The 21,225-nt window shown below is 39.0% G+C and overlaps 1 protein-coding gene across 4 annotated transcripts in view; it reads right to left on the bottom strand.

The window, feature by feature from the left end:
* Positions 1–3,951: 3,951 nt before the first annotated feature.
* CACNB3 (calcium voltage-gated channel auxiliary subunit beta 3) overlaps positions 3,952–21,225 on the bottom strand; it is a 256,437-nt gene continuing 239,163 nt past the window's right edge. For all 4 annotated transcript variants that reach the window (XM_089679364.1, XM_089679360.1, XM_089679356.1 and 1 more), the window contains 4 exons: positions 18,764–18,915; positions 17,969–18,064; positions 15,573–15,731; positions 3,952–13,333 (listed from right to left, as the gene is read on the bottom strand). In XM_089679364.1, the coding sequence (XP_089535490.1) occupies positions 13,019–13,333; positions 15,573–15,731; positions 17,969–18,064; positions 18,764–18,915 (722 nt within the window). In that variant the 3' untranslated portion in view covers positions 3,952–13,018. The remainder of the gene's footprint in view (positions 13,334–15,572; positions 15,732–17,968; positions 18,065–18,763; positions 18,916–21,225) is intronic.

Below are 21,225 nucleotides of genomic sequence, written 5' to 3'. Positions count from 1 at the left end.
AACCTTTAGAAATGAAACTTTTTAATAATGTGTGCAATCTGGGTTTTAAAATAATCCAATGCATGTTTATTTGGCTAGTAATTCAAATTATTGGCCTAATTGAACATAATGATAATGTGTAGTACCTCATATTACTTCAAGTGTTGCCAGGGCTGGATTTACATCTCAGAAGCCTATAGGCAGAGAATTTTGAAGCCACCCCACAAAAAAAATAAGACATTAAGACATTGATGTAAAGGGGAACACTGTGGACCCTGATGTAAAGGGGAACAGTGCAAGGGGGACCTCTGTGGACCCTGATGTAATAGGGAACGCTGATGTAAGGGGGACACTGTGGACCGTGATCTAAAGGGGAACTCTAATGTAAGGTGGTCTCTGGTCACCAATGCCCCCCTTACATCACAGTCAGCAGCGTTCCCCTTTACAACAGGGTCCACAGTGGCAGCTCCCCCTTACATCTCTGTAGAGGGGGTGATGTTGCATTGTGTACACAGTGACCTGTTCAGTGTGAATGTGATCCACCTTCCCCTTCACCCTCTTCTGTGTGCAGGACAGCTGTGCAGAGACTCCTCCACTCTGATTACTGACAGGGACTCAGTGCCTGTGCCCCCTCTGCTCCACCTAGAGAGATCCTGTCCCTGGCCTGGACTCCTTCCCTCACTTCCCTCCCCCAGTACCTACTGGAGAGGGGATGGCTCCATTCCCAGTGTCAGCAGTCCAACTGAGCCTGTCATACCTCCACCAGATGGCGGGCCGGTACGATCACCTCCAAGGCAATCACACCCCCTCCCGAGTCCTGCCCAATCACTACAAGCCTCGATTGATCAATAGAGCCGCTTGATCAGCTGCTGGAGACCAGAAGCTGGAGGAGGTGGGGTGGATCTGTGTGCTACAAATCATGTCTGTTATCCACCTAGCCGTGCAGCATTTGTTTTAGTGCCATCTGCACTTCACTGCAAACAGCTCAGCTGTCCATAACAGACCTTCCTTTGGACAGCTGTTAATAAAAAAAAACGTATAGAGATGGACACCCCTCTAGGAAGGGTGCCTGTAGGCACATGCCTACAGTGCCTATTGGGAAAGCTGGCCCTGTGTTGCATGCTTTAATATGCATTTAATTGTCTAGTTCAGGAGGACCTAAAAAATAAAAAAGCATTTTAGCACATAAATAATGCACAATAACAAATGTGCATTATAGAAAATCTGTCCTAAAAAGACATGTAGGCTGCCATTGCTGACTTCACATTCGGAACACCTGGCTTTAATGCTGACCCTCTGAGTTCAGTACTTTTAGTCATTGATCAGGTACATGTACAGTATACAGATAAGGCCTTGCCATTTTACATGATAAGTCAGTGCTTTTCAGTGCTGTTAGGAACACCAGATCTAACTCTATACACTCTTATTTGACCCAGAATCTTCAGACAGTCATACAAAACCTCATGAAGGGACTATTCAAACCTTTGAACACTGAATTTTTTGTCCTGAAAAGTTAGTTTTTAGGTTGCTATTTCTTCAGTCAAAAGAGTGACCGAGCTCCAAGCATGATCCAACAAAAGGTCATCCACATATTCCTTCTTGAATACCTCTTATTCAGACAAAACCCGTCCTTTCATTCTAGAGAAGTATGTCATTGCCAACAGCTGCGAAGCAAATACTTATCTTGGTAATCTTTTTTTCTAAACTAAAGTGTATCTAAATCCAAAACCAAAAATGTAAAATATTGCCGTTTTCTAGTCCTTGGTGTGATGGCTGTGTTAGTTTTCTTTTTAAGCTTCTTTGCTTTATTTTCATCTATATACTGAGCAAATAGCACACTTCTTGTTCCATTGTGCCTATGTCCCTCCGCTACTGCATCTATGGATGAAACCCTGGTTGTCAGTCTAGGCTGCTCTCCCGATATGGTTGACATACATGTCTGCATATCTTTTCACATGGAGGGCAGGGCAATTGGTAGTTTATAGAAGATATCTTAGAAGGAAGACATTGTTTGGTGCAGCTCACAGATAGTGACAAGATCAACAGGTACTTTCTGCACTAATTGAAAATGTTCTTAGCTTGAAAAAAAGAGAACCAATGCAGCCACCACATGTAAGGGCTGTAGGCAGTAATATATTACATTTTGTTAGTGGTTTAGTAATCCTTTAGGTAGAGTTGCACTTTGCATGGACATTTCCCCCAGAGTTTAGTAAATGAGGCAAAGGTCCTTCTGATTTCATGAATCATCTTCAAACAAATTAATTTTTTTATTTTCTTTGTATGTGATTGAGTTTTCCTTGCAAAGTGCAATTTCACTTCATTCATTAGGCTGTGGGGATAATTCCTATGTGAAGTGCAATTATGTAAAGGCAAACTGAACAGCCTTCAGTAAATCAACCTCACAGTGTCTATAAAACCCACTCCAAAGGCCCACCTATACTGACTTCTTAGCACTCTTTCCTTTGTTGCAGCCACTGTAAAATACCCCATATAATCTTCCTGTCAAATGGTGTCAGTTGATAATGTCAAACCCTCTGTCTGTGCCAATACTCCAGCCTGGTGACTGGCATCAGTACCCCATCATGGGATGAAATCTCATGCTCCTATATAACTTGAAGCACCAGGTTTTTCAGTGGCTGCAACAGAGTAGTTTTAATCTGTGACCATACATAATTTTTTTGGTGGTTCAGTACCTGAAAATCAAGGATAACAATACCATAAATAATCTGATAGTCCTAGCTGCCAGCATTTATCACAGCCATTCTCTAGAGCCCGTCACCTTACTATTCCCCTTTCTCTTAGATTTTTGACATTATGTACTGCCAAGGTTGAAACAGGAGGAAATTTACTTACCTTAATTTCTTTTACTTTGCCCAATCTTGTCCACTTTCCTGCTTAATAAATGTGATTTGAACAGGACAGTCTTGTTTTATGGCATAAATATAGGCTTTTCTTAAAGCTTCATATCTTCTTTATGTACTATTTGCTCCATTAGCTCATGCTAGGATGTCATGCTAGGCTTATTCTCCTAAAGGGGGTCAAGCCTGGAAAAATTAGCCCTTGTACAGTGCCTTGGACAACACAACACTTTGATGGCTAAAAGAAACCAGCCTAGACACAAATATTGGAGCTAATGTTGCTGACTTGATTGGGTTGAAGGGTTGTCACTGTTATATTTCCTGATCATAGAATTACCAAGAAGCAAACATGCGTATATTGTGTCCCAACAGTTCACTGACTGCTTGCTTGTTTCAGTTAAAGTGGTTTTAAACCTCAGACATGACATGTGAACAAAGCATATCTCTCTGTAGTGTGTCTTAATTAAGAGCACTAAATGTCATTTCTGACTGCTGCTTCATTCCTCTGGTATCAGCAAGAATCACTTTTGACAAGTGTTCCTGCCACCAAGAGAAAAATGGTGACAAGGGAGGGACCTCCAGCAGATTGACAGCCTCAGCTCTGTTCCTGTGAGCTGTGTGTGGGGGAAGGGGGCTCTTCCATCAAATCAGCTGTCAGAGCACTCCTCACTGAGCTCTGCAGAGCATACTTTCAGCTCTTTACCCCCTTTTTCTAAACTCTGACAAGCTTTATAAATTCAGCACTTTAAATGGCTGTAGAGAAGAGAAGACAGCAGATACACAGGTACAACTTATGTAGGAGGATTTGTTTCATCTCTCATGCTTAGTAATTAGGAAAGCAAGGATAAGTAAGAGCGCCCTAGAGTATGCATGTAACAGTGTCGGCTCCCATAGATTTCCTGTATACTGTATATCTTTCCTCTATTAGCATTACCTGCAATGCAGTGCATAGAGAATCTTGAAGATAAAAGACACCAGATGGCGGTAGCAGGAACATAAATAACCTCTTGCTACAGGCTATTCACGTACAGAAGGGGTTAAACTGTAAACACAGAATTCCATTTACAATAAATCATTTTTTTTCTACTTCATAAAAAACACATTTATGCCAACACAGTTCTTTGTTTCATTCATTTTTAGAAAACCCATAAACATCTTACAATGAATTGTAGAAAAATCGGTTTCCAAAAAGTGAAGAGTAGAGAGATCCACTATATACAGCTAGAACACCAGAGATAACCAAAGGAGCGTTCTCTAAAGCAGATACTTGCTTTTTCTTACGTGCAGGCTCTGGTACATAAGTGCAACATTTATTTCTATCTTGTTATGTGCAAACTGATTAAAACATTCAAACATGCCATACAAAGGGTAGCATTCTATAATGGTTGAAGGGATGACTGAAAAGCCTATGGCAGACAGGTAGACTATTGAATTAAATGAGGACCCATCACTTACATCCTGTGGATTCATCCCTTTCTTGCAATTTAGCCTCGTTAGGAGCCACTGACAGCAATCTAGAGCAATTAGAACTAATTCTGTTTGGGTATGGGGTTACTATAATTGTCAAAGCTCTTTAAAGCTTATTAAAGGTTAAATCCAAAGAAATATCAGTTTTAGCAGGACTGTGATTGGTTTGTTAGATTCTTATATCCTTGCAGGAGTTTGGTTGCTAGGTCACTGTAGTGGGGTTTCCAGTAGGGTTGCCACCTCATCACTTTAAAACCGAACACATATTAATTACACAGGTTCTGTGGTTGATTAAGGTGTTAATTAAACTCACCTTATCTGCATTAACCATGCCTCAGAACCCGTGTAATTAATATGTGTTCCATTTTAAAGGGATGAGGTGGCAACCCTAGTTCCCAGCTATGCATCTGCTTGATGTGTAATTCCTGGCTGCTGGTTTAGTACAGGCAGTCCCCGAGTTACATACATATGACTCATACTTACAAACTAAGGCAGCGTGACATCATTTCTGGCCACTTGTGCTCCACGCTGGTCCCAGAAGCTTCCAGGCGGCAATCTTCCCAGCTACTGGATCCCACGCTGCTGGACTGCTCTGAGGATCTGGGACTACTGCTGCTGCTGAGGGCTGAGGACACATAACAAGCGGGGCATATCCCGCTGATGAGCCTTATATCAGACTTTGACTCTCTAATACCAGAACCGTACTTTCCAACAAGTCCATCATCCTCTACCAAGACTGTTTAAAGTTGTACTGTAGAGCAGTGTTTCTCGACCTTTTTCCAGTCAAGGTACCCTTTAAAATTATGAGCAATTTTGAGGCACCCCTAATAGTTTTACATATTGCAACCACACACGTCGGGCACCCAACAATAGAGATGATTTATTCTTGTAAAGCAAATACATTTTTGCACACTGGTGCTGACTATATTCTAGCATTTGTGCTCACTAATTTTCTCTCCGCCATGCTCCCAATGTGCTGAAAGAGAGGGGTGAGGGATCAAACAAGGATGCTGTGTAGGTGGCAGATATCCTCCTTATCAACTGATGGTGTCAACAGTTATTAGGACGCTGGCCCACACGGTGCACAAGGCTGTAATGCACAATGAAAACCTGTGGCTTTGTGTAACAAAAAGGCGGGCTTGGTCTACCTGCTGGCTTGCACACAATTTTGGGGCAATTTGGGGCAATTTTTAGACATTTTATCAAGGCCCCCTTAAAGAAACAAGAAGGCACCCCAAGGTGCCTAGGCACCCTAGTTGGAAAAGGCTGCTGTACAGTATAGGAAAATGTTTAAACATTACCATGCACAGGTAAAAATAACTAATATGTTAAGACAAACATCTCTCCCAGTTGCATTTAAAGTAGAACTCCGTGCAAATTGTATTTTATTTTAGTTTTGGCTAGTATGGTGTGGTGTTAGAGCCACTGTGGTTTTTTTTTACTGCTGTCTATATAATCATTAGAAAGATTTAATCTCACTTCTCATCCCTGAGACAACAGGAAGTGAAAAGAAATCTACCTCTAGGAGGGAAATTCACTCCTGTACCAGCTATCATGGGAAAAAGGTGTCTCCACTGAAGCTTTATCACCAATCCTTGTTTCCATGACAACCCAAAATTTTCAAAATCCAACTGTCACTGGGACAGAATGATTGGTGAAAGCTCCTGAACAACAGCACAGACAGCAAAACAAATGTTACAGGAATGTTAACCCTTCTCTATGCTATCCAGAACTGAAAAATACTTTTTGTTTTTTAGCTGGAATTACACTTAAAAATTGCACCTGTTCCAACTTACATACAAATTTAACATAAGAACAAACCTACAGAACCTATCTTGTTCGTAACCTGGGGACTGCCTGTACTGGGCAAGTAATGGCCTTTATAGCTTGAAAGTGAAGACAGCCACCATGGAGGGCTGAAGGTGGAAGTTCTAGGAGATGGACATGCGTGAGGATTTAAGTAGTCAGCAAAGATTTCATTTTTGTAAACATCCAAAACTGACTTTATATGGAACTATCCTTTAAATGAGAGTTGCACATTTTAATAAGGCTCCATTTTTTATAATAATAATTTCAATCCACAAAATGGCCAGTGAGTGGTCCTTTTTATATTAGATCAGCTATTAATCATTGATGCTTTTTAAAAAAACAAACATTTTTGTTCTATGCTACGGTGTGCTATATTCTGCCAATGGCACATGTACAGAAAAAAAACATTATTGTACAAATTAAACATGCTTTTGACAATTTAAAAAAACATACAATTTTTGCACAATCCCTGCTCTTTGCTAGCACTCCTGATTGATCCAGCACGGCGAGCAACTGCTCTAATAACTGATATGTTGTATAGCATAGTCTGTTTAGTCAGCAGCAATACACTGATTATCTTCCCCACTTTGTTCTGTGATGTGCTGTGTAGTTTGATGTGATGCAAGTCATGAGGGCTGTTCATTGTCATAGCATAAACATTCACTGAGCCATAATGTAATCAGGAGCTGCCAAGGAGATGGAAGGAAGAGAATGACAAAGGTGAGCTGAACCATCTGCTTGACGTCAGCCAATTGTTACGTGGAGGCAAAGCTGTACATAGGCCGAAAGACCCTAAGGCTACAAGAGTTCCTACAGAATATTAAGCTACTGCATGAAAGAACATAGGAAATTATCAGTACTACATAGAGCACATACAAATTGTACCAGTTATACATTTTACCTTACTGCACAGTTTCCTATTCTCCCATTCCTCGATTGTGACAGGATCAGGAAGACTATCTTTTCTTTTTTTCCTTACTGATACTTGGCTTTACAATAGTGACATCATATTTGTTTGCAACTCCTATCTATGCAATAGATTGTTAAAGGAGACGTTTTGCCCTTCAGTGTTTCTGGAAAGCATGGAAGTAAAATCTAAAAGTGGATTACTGATATACTTTTACACCTGCAGACCTTGCTAACCACTGATAGATGGTGGTCAGTGAGCAGACTGAGGTCAACGCAACTGTAATTCCACTAGCCCTAGATTTGTTGGAAAGAGGAGTTGTTACATCTCCTCTTACCTTACCTGTGCAAAGGTGCTAATTAAAGCTGATTGTATCTTGTAAACCTATGGCTAAAATAGTTTGTATATATACAATTTATAATATATATGTATATATATTTTTTCACTTTTCAAAATAAAATTAGGTCCAGTGGGGGGTAGTCATCATTATGTATTTGTCCCTTTTTCTCTATAGCTTAAAATGGCCTGAAAACCCCCAAGACAATCCCTTTCAAATATAATTCCATAAAAATAACTAGATGGACCACCACCCAATTCTCTCTGAGCTTCAATAATAAGGCTTGATGATATTGTAGATAATTCCTATGCATGCTGAATCTAAGACAAATGTCTCACTATCCAAAGTGCTGGTCCATAATCTGTGCATAAAATAGACTAGTAAGGCATTGTGTTAGGACGTAAACGGGCCTATTGAAACAAGGGAGCAATTGATGTAACATTTTGAGGCAAATGGTTTTGCTTTGCAAAATACTCCAGACTGTATCTGTTTACTTCTACACTCCCATGAACAGCTCCTATGCCTTGGAGAGGATCAAACATGAGGGTCATTTTTTTTCTGACATTATGGAGCTTGATGGTTCTTCTACATTCAAAACCTGTGTTTAGGAATGCCAAAAAAAGGATTGGCGTACATACTTTTCATAAGGGAGAAGAGTAAATCATCCATTATGACTCTTTCCATAAAGTACAAAATACTCTGCTGAACTTTTATCTAACTTTCTGATTTGTATTAGCTAGGCTTAGTCAACACAGGTTTGCTTTAATATCCTTTTACTTTCATATTAATTTCCATACAGTGGCATAAGGGGTGACCAGCTAGAAAACAAACCACCTACTTTATGTGTTATGTGAAAGCAAAAAGATTGATATCCAGTGTCCACAGAAATAATGCAAGAGGACAGGAATTTTTATGGGTTTGTATTAGATGGTTCTTGAACGTTTTCTACACCAGCTGAAAAAGTATTTGCTTATACTTTTCAAGAACACTGTGCTTTACAAAAAAAATGGCCTAACCCCAGCTTTCCCCATATACTGAGACCAAAAGACAATCTAGCAGCTTGGCATTATTAGCAAGCCCAATTAAGGTCCAATGTGTGCAAATCAGGACAGCATGGCCAGTCAAACCTTGACATAAATTACTCTGGTATTTGGTACACGAATGTAGGTAGATATGGCAGTAAAATATAAAGTATGTAGAAGATAAAGGTACTTGGTCATATACAGTTAATGTCTTGGTTTCATTAGTGACTTCTAATAATCATATATTATACACTAAGGTTGCATTGTTTGATATAGATTATATTTCTTTATATTTTTAGAGAACAGCAGCAAAAACAGGGTCTATTAGATCTCCATATGACTGTATTTATTAAGGATTATGGCTTCCTATAATGACATGACATATGGTCATCTGGGATCTAGTCTTTAGATTGGATGCACTATTACATGGAGTAGTATCCATATGGATTTACTGAGTTGAATATGCCATATCTGAGCTCTAAAGATGATTCTGGTTGTGATATTTTACCACGTTTGTAATGTTCAGTTTATACTAAGAAGCAATGACCAAATGTCTGATTGTTGGCTCTGTGTAAGGTATTTACGAATCTTCTCCCATTATCCTGAAATCACTTGTTGCACACATTATCTTTTGATGTCTGACACATGCAACTTCAAAGTATTTGAAAGATATCTGGAAATGGTTTGAAGTAAAAAATCACCAAATAGATGGAGAGCCATTTTCCTGTGTTAGAAACTTCCATTCAGTGCTGCCCATCCCTACTATTCCATACCACATACAAGTTTGCATGTTTACTTAGCTGCTATTTCATGGCTACAATTTTTCCAAATGACCTCTGTCCAAATCTTACAGTGATCTTAAGGTTTTGCTATGAAACGTATCAAAGGTCAATTGGGAATCAATTTAAATAATAAGATCTGTATGACAGAGTTCTAGGTCGGAGAATGTACCACACATTACTGTGTATGTGGCATATACAACCCAGTTTTACTGGGGTTTTTTGGCTCTTCTTGAGATACAAAACTAATTTGCAATAATCAGGCTTTGCTCAACTCATACACAGTACCGTAAGTATTCAAATAAAAATAGAGGTATTTGGTTTGTTGAAATGCTTCAGGCTCAGTTCACATGGTTGCTAAAAGTGGACCTCTAGCACGTTTTCAGTGTCAAGCACCCAGCAGCCACCAGGACAGACACAGAAACATTTGTTGGCCACCATGTGCCACCAACACTTGAATGACTGAAAAGAGGTTAAAACAACACAGCACTAAAAGCTATTTTGCCTCCACCACCCTTGTGAGTTTAGCCTTAAAGAATATCTTAACCCAAAAATAAATATGTAATATATTGCAGTAGATTTACTAAAACTGGTGCACTCAGAATCTGGTGCAGCTGTGTATGGTAGTCTTCTAACTCCAGCTTGTTCAATTAAGCTTTGGCAATAAAATCTGGAAGTTGAAAGTTTTCTATACAGAGTTACACCAGATTTTGCGCTCTCTAGTTTTAGTAAATATTCCCCATTGTGCCTAAAAAGCCCTTAGATGTGGCTGCTGCATATGTATTTTTTTTTCAGGATTTTCACCTGGTGATCCCATGAAATTAACCTGTCCATGGGTGGACTATAAACACGCCTGCCTGTGTTTATCTTCATTACATGGGGGATGAAGAGGTTAGTAGTTTATGCAACTACAATAACATTGTTTGATGCCTCCTGGTTATCTCACAGGAAAAAACAAGTACACTGCCTTTCTGGCAAGATCAACAGGGATCCTCTGTATGTGCTTAAAATATTCTTAACCTGAAAAATGAAAACTTGCAACTGACACATATAAACTGGTAAGATGCAATATATTACATTTCTGTTCTTGGGTTTAGTTATCATTTAGGGGTAGCTGTGAATCACACAGTATAGGGAAAGAAATAATCAGATTGCTTTGGCATTATTTGTGGCAGCCCCAGTGGATTTTCCTTGGTTTACACTTTAAAAAGGAGTCCTAATGCACATGCTTAGTAAATTTTCTGAGTCTCTTCCCTTTATGCCTAGATAGATCCAGCTTCATTCACAACATGCTGTTTAATGTCACAGAATGGGTCACCTGTCATTTATGTCAAGTCTGCCTAAAGTTGTGTGTTTTCACATGCAAACACTATAAAAAAATAATAGTAGATTTACACAACATGCTGCAATAAAATAAACAAAGGTTTGCTGCATTTAAAGTGCTGTAGGCTTTACATGAGAACTATACTAGCACAAAGCTCCATACATATGGTGAAATGCTTCATTAGCTTTTTAAGATTATAATTAGGACTCCAGAATCAGAACAGTAAGTTATGTTTACAAAGGCTCCTTGGGAAGATGATTGTTCTGTATGTGAAATATGCGCTTTGTAGAAAATAGAAGATTGGATCGATGAATCCATGTTGGGATACTAATAAAAACATTAGCTTGAATGTGTTCAAGCCAGCAGCTGGTAAGAAGTCTATCTCCTGCTTTAAAGAAGACCTCGAGGTTAGCTATATATTCTAATGATGGGTGGTGAGCAGATCATCAAAATATCACTCACCTGTATGGCTCCTAATCCATTGGCTGTAGCCAACTTCCAGGATCTGTGGACAACTTCATTTTGTCATCCCACAGACTAAAATGAAGACCACAATTGTTGAAGATGTGCTGAAACTGTCTCTAGGCCCCGAAAGTGGATCACAGCAAGACTTTTGGCCAGATATTAGGGTACCTGAGAACTACTAATTTCCCATAGTAGTACATTTTTTCTAAGGTCTCTGAATTTGCTGCAGTAAATGGTGACTGGACTGGAAAGGTCAACTTTCCAACTTATTATTTTGACTGCCCAGACTTGTTAGGCATTCACAAGCATAGGACCCAAATAGATGGAACTATTTAGAAATTGATGTGGTGGAATGGATTTAGGTGGGGTTTGGGCATATTGTAGCAGTTTATACATGTCCTGCTTTTCTATTTACATATATTGGGAGGTGGAAGGTACGTGTACAGTTGTACCTCATTTATGTGAGGTTGCCACAGTAATCCACAAATCGTTAAGGCTAGGCAGCCATAGTACTTGAACACTTACTGCTGGCACCTAACCTATACAGCATGCAAATATTCACAATGTTTGCAACACAGTTGTGGACTATGTAAGAACATTCATAGAAAGATTGCTGTTTGGCAGCCCTACCACTGAACCCCTCAGAAGGCAATAGCTTTATGAACTCTTACTTCTTACCCTGCTTGCATCTTCGGCCTTGTACACACAGGCTTCAGATTACATAAGAGAAGTGCGTTCAGCAATCTGTTACAAGGCAATTGCAAGGGTTTCAGCATGCTTAAAGCAGTTTTCCCAAAGCCTTTAAAGCACCCATCATCTGCACTTTTAGGATGTTAAATACTATTCATAATGGGGTGTTGATTGTCACTGTAAACACACAAGCATTCAGAAAACTGCAGCAATCTTTGAAACTTGCTGAAAGCCTGCAAGCAGCGGCCAACACTAACACTCTGATCCAGGGGCGCACTGACAACTCATGGGGCCCCGGGCAATAGGGGATCATGGAGCCCCTGTGTCCTTGCCCAAACTCAAAAAAGCCTATGAAAAAGGTACCAGGGGCATCTCATGGGGCCCCCTACTTACCCTGGGCCCTCGGGCAGTGCCCGAGTTTCCAAATGGTCAGTCCACCTCTGCTCTGATCTATTCTAATGTCTCCAAATTACAGCTGAAGGATTCTTTAAAAACTTGAATAAAGTATTTTAAAGATTACTGTCAGATTTGTAAAGAGTGATGTGTGCTCTTATACAAGCTGATGCCCATGTGTACAAAGCCTTTGTATCTCTTGTCAGTTCCCTTCACTAATAAGTCCTGAGAGCACAGGATTCAATCCTGTTCATGTAATGCCATCTTAACTCATTCAGTATGTCCGGATTGTCTTTTAGGATTCCTGCATATAAGATGCTTGCATTGAATACTCCTCAAATGTGCCACCTTGGACGGCCCTCAATGTCCCAAGTGGGTGCAAAATGGACAATGTCACTTTAAATGTATTCTATGCTGAATCATGCTTTTACTTCCCTGTTCCACACAAAGTGTATATACTTTAGTTTGTTGCATTACAATATAAGATGGATAGCTGTAACCCTATCCTGGGGTGATCACACTGCCAGCTCATAGAGACAAGGGAGATAATGACACCCCAGTGTTTGTACCTTGGCAGTCGGAGCTGGATTCCCAGCACTATTGCATGGAAAGTCTAGTAAAAAAAACTCTCAGTATCTGTAGTGTAACTGTTGTCATAATACCATGAGAGCTGAAGGATTTGCCAGTGATAGTGATTTTTTTAGGATTGTTACCTGTTTTCAGCATTACACTGCCTCTACATGTAAACCACAAGAACATTTGTTGTATCTTGGCTCTGCTTTCTGACTCAGCTACTCATAAACAGCCCTTCTGCCTTTAGTATTTTTGCAGGCCGGTCAGGATAAGGCTGCTTTTCTCCCACACTGCATTCTTGCCTCTTGCTGCTACCCAGAAATTTACACTTGGTGGCTGTGCCTCATGGCATGCACTGCCATGCAGGAGAAGTGTGTGTATGTGTGTTGGATGGGTGTGTGGAGAGGGATTCCTCTCAATAGCTGTCCTTAGGCCAGGGCCGGTTGCGTTGCCAGTTCCTATCATTGTGATTCTGCTCAGAGTCACGTTCCAAAAGGCGATCCTGAGAGTCATGGCCATTGGTATTGTGCAGTCCACTGTTGTGGTGCCGGTGAGGCTGGTACAGGTCCTGGTAGGCATCAGAGTATTCCTCCTCCATGTGGTGGGAGCTCCTCTGGGAAGAGGCCGTCCAGGTTTTACGAGAGGTTTCGCTAGCCTCATCTGACTGCATTAGGCTGTCTCGTTCTAGGGGAGAGTGCTCACTGGCTCTATCCGAAAGGACTTGCTGGTTCTAGGAGCAGAAAGAGAAATAGTGTCTATACACATGACTTTTCACAAAAGCCTTACAAATGTTAAAGTCCACACATCCTACTCAGAGAGATAGTAATTTTGCGAGTTTTGTGTCTGTATGGCCAGGTCTAGAGTTATACATTATGTTGCCTTGAATGATGCTGTCCTTTTGTACAAGCTCTGCTCCTTGTGTTATGTGAGTATTTTAATGACAGATTGTGGTACTGGGGGTAGCATGTAGTCTACTTTGTACACAGAGCTACTTTTCAGTTTTACTGATCAGTAGACAAAATGAGAGATCGTTTCATGTTCCCTGAACTATAAAGAGTCTTGTTAAAGCTTTCTATGATCTGCAAGAGGACATGGATCAAGTCACATGCTGCCAAGCTACTGGCACTGTAAGTTAAAGCTATCTCACCACAATTGGATCAGGTCTAGAGATCATACTTCCAGTGCTTGGATTGCAGGAGAACATGTAGCAACTCCTCTCCTGCATTGAAAGGGAGTATGGGAGTATAGACTATGGATGGATGACTCTCCCACTCTGGTTATTGTATTTTCATAGCTTTCCCCAAGGGCTGTCAAAGTATCCAAACAGTGGATGCATTTGATTGGATTCAGTCAAAGTACGTCAAGTGGAAGCTTTCATATAAATACATTACCCTCCAGCTTTAATTATGAAAGCTTATTTGACAGTTTAGTTCACCCACATATTTGTGTAATTGTAAATCACCCGTATGCACAAAGCTTAAAACTTCACACCAATGACTTCTTCACAGGCAAAACTTTAATTAGATGACAATTTTCAGAACATGGTCCCTCCCCAAGGACCACCTATGTAGACATTATCATTGAGTGGCTTTTCCTTTGGAATATACCTAACTCATTGTGCATTTTTTAAATGTGAATGGTTCTAACAAATTTTCATTTCTAATAAAGGAAATCTGGTCTGAAAAAAATGTTACCACTGCTGACCTCTTTTAGAAAATGCAAGTTTCCTGGCTTTCATACTGTTTTAATGGCTTATCTACATTCTGAGTCACAGATCTGGCAAAAATATATACGGCAGATGTGAAACCATCAATGGTCAGGCAACTAGCATTTTCAGAAGCAGCCTCAGCCTTCATATTTCTTTTAGGAAATTTTCCTCCAAAATTATAACTTTATAAAAAAATGTAGATTAGTATACAGCTTTGAAAAGACATACAGTATTTACTTTTTTTCATTTCCCATTTTCTTTTCTTAATTTTTTTCTTTTTTTTCTATTTTCAAAAGATACACATTGTTTTTTTAATCTTCATTCTGCTAACAAAGTAAGATAATGAAGAGCAGTCCAGAGCAATCCCTGTGAATCACTGTTCTTTTTCTTTGAGAAACGTATTGAAATGTCACACGTGACATTTCATTCTGATCTATTCACTTGCAGCAGTGTTGCGGTGAGGTGGTTTATGACACAGCATGCTGCGCTGAGACAAAGCATGCAGTGCTTTTTCTCTCAAAGCACACCATTACAACGCAGTGGTGTGAACTGACTTCCTAGCAAACAAGGTAAATTGCCTTGACTTTGCATGAGGACTACACTGGGCACAGCAGGCTGGCACAGCCCAACACAAACTATGTAAATGGGCCCTGAGGAATAATAAAACAGACTGACATAATTTACCAGCACAGATAAATGAACCACTTTGCATGCATCAGAACTCACAGCAGATTGGGATGGTTCACTAAGTAAACCATTTTCTACTACTTGCTTATCTCTATTTATCAGCATGAAAACTCTATTCATATTCTTGAAGGGCTCTTTCAGGCGGGCAGCAGTGTCCACCACCCTCTAAAAAGTGGTCTGTGTTTTGCAGAATGCAGTAGAGCAGTGGCTGCCAGGTGTTTAGGAGGCACTCATGCCTCCTCCTGAATGCCTTTTGTTTTTTATTTCAAGGGGATTTGTATTAAAATACACAACTGCATTTTGTTTCCCGAATGTAGAGTGCTTCCATTGCCCTTAATGGGTGCCGCCTGTCAAACTCTGCAAGCTGGCTTAACATTCCCACAACCACAACTCTGTATCCCCTAGTTGTTTGTTGCCTTTCATGTAACTGTGTGGCCTCTCTTTCTCCAAGTTCTTTTAATTACACCCAGGTTCAATGTTATCAGTTAGGGTCCTCATCCTGTTTCTCTTTCCTATTTTCTATGTTATTATTAACAGATCTGGGGAATGCCATGATAATAATAGTTGGCGGTACCTGTAAACCGGGGATGGCAGTGGGTGGTGTCATTAGGTTCTGGCTAGTCTGTTGGTGCGAGGGGTGATGTGTGGCTCTCCAGTACACCTCCATATATTCTGCAAGGTGTTCACAGGCATCTTCCAACTGATTCTCATCCAATATGACATCAAACATTTCCTAAAAACAGAATAATGAGGAATTTTAATAATGTGATATATTAAAGGGAATGTATATCTTACATTTTTCATATTACTTTCACATTTTTGAAAAGGAATACTCAAGTGTATTTTTGATTTTGCATTGTACGTTTTCCTGGCCACTAGATGTAGCTTTGTATTTAACTCAGCCTGTCTCGCTTCCAGTTTATAATTAGAGATGAGCTTGAACATCCTCCAAAGTCATCTTTATTCAAACCTCCACTTGGCGCTATTTTTTTAGTTCAGATAGCTGTTGGTTGGGTCATTCCCACTCTGCGCATCACACTTACATAAAAGAGCAGGATGCTGGTGAAGTCAGTGCCGTTATATGGACACATAGTTTGTGAATGTCATTCACTAGATATGGGCATGCATCCGTATAAGGGCACTGATGTCACCAGCATCCATTCCTTTTGCTTCCATGTAGCAGGGAATGACTGGCCCACAGCTATTTGGACATGAATGTAGCACGAAGTGGAAGTCCGAATAGAAATGAGTTTGGAAGATGTCTGTCCTCATTTCCATTTACAACCCAAATACAGTATAAAAATATATATTATCTACTACCCTCCACTGATTCCACTTGGATGGGCCATTGAAGCCTATAGGTGATGTCAAAGCTCCAGGCTTTACTAGCCATTCTTGAGTGCCTCTCCTCTCTCCGTGCAGATGTCAATAGCTGACACAGGGCTGATAACGTGACTGGACTGGAGTGGCCTGAAAATAGGTAAGTATATACTGTACATCTTTCTTACACAGGTTAGTAACCATAGGTGTTAGGAGGTGGGAGGAGGGGACAGTTTTAACAGAAGTTAAGGTTATCCTGGAATTCTACTATAAAGCGTATAAAGCGGTTGTAACCTCAGCCACCCAAATATTAAGTATTGGTAAAGCCAGTATCACAAAGCTTTGTGCAGCATTCCACATTATTACTTCCCCTCTTCAGATGTTTTTTCTTGTTTTCCTGCTTGTTTCTATATTCTTGCTTCCTGAAGCCAATGCCATGTTAGTTGTTGTCTTCCAAGTCCCAACTGCAGTTTGCTTCCGTCCTTTCTATCATTCATAGCTGTAATCTCACGCATGCACACTACTTATTAGATATAGAAAATTGGAAATGGGCCTTTACTCTGATGGGATTGCAGTGCAAAGCCAGAGAGTGGCGATGTTGGAGACAGCGTGTTCATGAATGGAATGATGGCACAATGAGCATGCCGTGAGTGGGGGCAAATATGTGCATGCACCATTGACGTCACTAATGGAAACAATGGCAGATTACAACAAAACGGCGAAGGTTAGAATAATTCTACATTTGTATATTGTTTACTAAAGATTTTAATGGGGAAAACTAAAAATGGAGAGTTTAATTTCGATTTAAAAGGAGATGGTAAATACATGGTAAATGCTGCCCTTCGTGCTAAAAGCAAGACTTGACACAACCTTTCTATTTCACGTCTCATTCTACTGCACTCTCATTAGTCTTACATTCCACCAGTTTCACACGAGCACTACAAAGCTATTCATAAAGTCAAATAACTGTGTGTGCCTCTTTTCTGATTAACTTCTGTTCTTTTCTTATTTTCCTGCTTCTTTAATCCTAACTTTCAAAGCATTATAAAATATTTTTTTTTATCAAGGTCATTTGTCCTTGATCCTCTTTCAGTTCTCTGCAGGTAGTTTTTAGCAGTTTTTGCTCCCATTTACTGAAATAAGACAAGTTTTTTAGGGACCATACAGTGTGGATGAGTATAAAATTGATGCTTAAATGATGCTTATATGGGGCAATGTTTGAACCAACCTACTCACTTATAAAATACACTAAAATCATTATGACCTTTCCAATTTAAATGTCAAGTTATCCCTGGCAAAGAAGAACTGTGAGATGTTTTATGAACATACTGTATATAACTTTTACTTTTTGGAATGTCACATTTTCCTATAGAGAATGATGAAAATGCATCTCTTCCCACCTCTAATGAACTGTACTTTTACTTTCTCCATCAGCTCATTTTGTATCACTTCCTTATAGACTGTAAGCACTAACAAGCAGGGTCCTCTTGTATTGAGTTGTATTGTAACTGTACTAGCTCCCTCCATTTTGTAAAGCTGTTGGTGCTGTATAAATTCTGTATAATAATAAAAACTATTCCATGCTTACTAACTATATGACACAATAGTTTTTATATTACTAAATTACATACATTACATCATCTTTCTTACCGGAGGACACTGTATCAATTTCTCAGCAGCCAACATCTGGACATTGAGGTGTTTGACCTGTGATTTCCCCCTGGATTTTATTAATCGCTGCAGCACCTGGAAGAAATGCCCACACATCTCCCTGAAAAATGTATACATTTCTTTGGCTGTCTATTTGAAATGTGCAGAACTGAAAGTAAGCTGCTGTACAGTAGAAGTATAACAACTCTGTTGTGCCTACTGTACTTTTAAGTACGGTTTTACTTTTTTTTTAGGTAAATAGACTAGAGAAGGAGAATAGTAATGGCAGTCTCTGTATTTCTTAAAGTCTCCTTTTACATGAAAATAGGTTTATTGTACTTCCAAGACTCTTTGAAAGCCATCACCTGACCCGATTTTGCTCATCCTTACTGCCTGCTGTTGCTCAGTTGCACCATTAAATACCCAATTTAACAGTGGTTAAGTGGGTGGGTGAGTATAAGTAGGTCAGAGATGTGCATGTATGAGATCCAGCAAGTTGTAGATTATCCATGAGACACAGGTTATGAACATAGGGGTAGCAAATCTGACTGCCCTTATGTACAGTATCATTTCAAACTATACATGGAAATAAGTATGTATTGAAAATTTTAATTAGTTTACATGTACACTATAGACTATGCATTTTCTGTAGGTCTTTAGCATTATAAAGAAAAAAATCTATAACACTTTGACCTATCTACCAAGTACATATGAGGTGCCCAATGGCAATCACAATAATTTTGCCTGGTAGGCACCATTGCCTGAGGAAGCCACTTCAGCTACCCCTCTGCTTACCTTAGGAGAAGAAACTTTGACAAAGACGATGATGGGTGCCAAGGATGTTTTGGACAGTTGAGCAGGATGATTGATTGTATCTGCATCTAGAATAACTAGCTGGAGAGTCTTGGCAAGTTCAAATATCCTCTCAATTTCACTTTGTACCTCCGCTGTGTAAGAGAATATTTCCATTATGGAACATACCTATTGTAATTTTATGGTTTAGAGAAATATATACACCAACTTTAAGTTGCGGCTGAAACTTTGATCATATTGACATTTGCACTACTAAATTAAAAAAAACTAAACAATCCTATCCACTGCACGTGTTCTGAAGTAAAATGACAGGCAAGTAAGGGTAAAAAAATCATCGGGTTCAGCCTTCCAATCAAATCCAGTAAATTTAGCAAAGAGGAGCACATCTTCATATTAGTTTGTAATGCTGCCTGCGACAGAGATAGATCTATCTAGACCATCAAAGAAATCAGTCCTCTAGTAAACATTTTACTTAATAAGAATCAGACTATTGCTGCGTCACCACTCTATGTGGGGAATAATAACTAGAATCCAAAAAATTGTTCCGATCACTACTGTTCCTCTTGTTGTCCAGTGTTCCAGCACACCTCCTCAATAAACTTGTATGTTCAGCCATAAAAATGTTAAGATATCTTGCGAGCCAAAATCAGAGAGCCACCTTAATACACAAAACTGGACAAAATATGTCCTTAATATAATAGGATCGCAGACACCTAACACATAACTACCACTGTGTATAATTAATATAATCCTATCATGTTGCGCTCCTTAAAAATTACATATGATCACTTATCCACGCCCAGAACATATGACCATATGAAGACAAGTGAAAAAAGCATACATTAAATCCTTTAACCAAAATTCATATATAATAATCACTTAATTTACTTAAAAAACAAATTAATTCTTACTATTAATATATATCCGTGATTAAAAAATAACTAAATCAATAATACATCATTTTTAGTGAGAAGAAAAAAATATAAATCTCAAATAAAATTATTTTAAATAAATATACATATATACTTAATTAATGTGTGAAAACAGTGTCCCATATAACATAAAAAATATGTAGTGACTTTGTGCTTTAATTAATCTTCAATCCGTGATTGCATGTGAATCCGTGACTGTTTGTGAATCCTCCCATTAGTGCAGATGTAAGCTCACCTCCTTATCTGCCTACAATTAGGCTATATGCGCTTTTGGTTCTCCTCCTATGGAACCTGCTTGGTTAAGACTCTTTCCTTTTTAAATAGTGGATATCCTTTATCACTGATTTTTCCCCTCTGGGATTGATCCCTTCTCACGAGGACCCAAGTCCTCTATACTCTCCTCTCCATACGTCTCTCCACATATAGGAAAAAAATTCTAAACATAGTGTTTTATCCTTTTTAAAAGTATGGCTTTATTATCTCCAAGTAATGCACTCACATGTGTTGGTTTATATTTGATATGCCTTATATTGAATACAACACATGTGAGTGCATTACTTGGAGATAATAAAGCCATACTTTTAAAAAGGATAAAACACTATGTTTAGAATTTTTTTCCTATATGTGGAGAGACGTATGGAGAGGAGAGTATAGAGGACTTGGGTCCTCGTGAGAAGGGATCAATCCCAGAGGGGAAAAATCAGTGATAAAGGATATCCACTATTTAAAAAGGAAAGAGTCTTAACCAAGCAGGTTCCATAGGAGGAGAACCAAAAGCGCATATAGCCTAATTGTAGGCAGATAAGGAGGTGAGCTTACATCTGCACTAATGGGAGGATTCACAAACAGTCACGGATTCACATGCAATCACGGATTGAAGATTAATTAAAGCACAAAGTCACTATATATTTTTTATGTTATATGGGACACTGTTTTCACACATTAATTAAGTATATATGTATATTTATTTAAAATAATTTTATTTGAGATTTATATTTTTTTCTTCTCACTAAAAATGATGTATTATTGATTTAGTTATTTTTTAATCACGGATATATATTAATAGTAAGAATTAATTTGTTTTTTAAGTAAATTAAGTGATTATTATATATGAATTTTGGTTAAAGGATTTAATGTATGCTTTTTTCACTTGTCTTCATATGGTCATATGTTCTGGGCGTGGATAAGTGATCATATGTAATTTTTAAGGAGCGCAACACGATAGGATTGTATGTTCAGCCAAACATGCATGTTCATGAAGTGCTCTCCAGACACTTTTCCGTGAAGGAGGTTCGTTCATTCCTGCCAATCCATCTAAATCTTCAATAGCCACCCCATACAGGGCTATTCAGTAAGGCAATATACATGAACCTAAAACAACCAAGCTAAAGTAATTTTAACAGACATGACTTCATTGGGCTGGTACCTGATTGGGTGCTTTAGGTTACTTAATTCAACACATCAACATTGCTCTTTGCATCCCCTTAATTAATAAGCCTAACTTTTGATGTA

Source organism: Staurois parvus, unplaced genomic scaffold (genome assembly GCF_062004578.1).
Source record: "Staurois parvus isolate SC_StPar_1 unplaced genomic scaffold, SC_StPar_1.0 ptg000017l, whole genome shotgun sequence".
Classification (NCBI taxonomy): domain Eukaryota; kingdom Metazoa; phylum Chordata; class Amphibia; order Anura; family Ranidae; genus Staurois; species Staurois parvus.
This window is presented reverse-complemented; position numbering and strand designations above follow the sequence as displayed.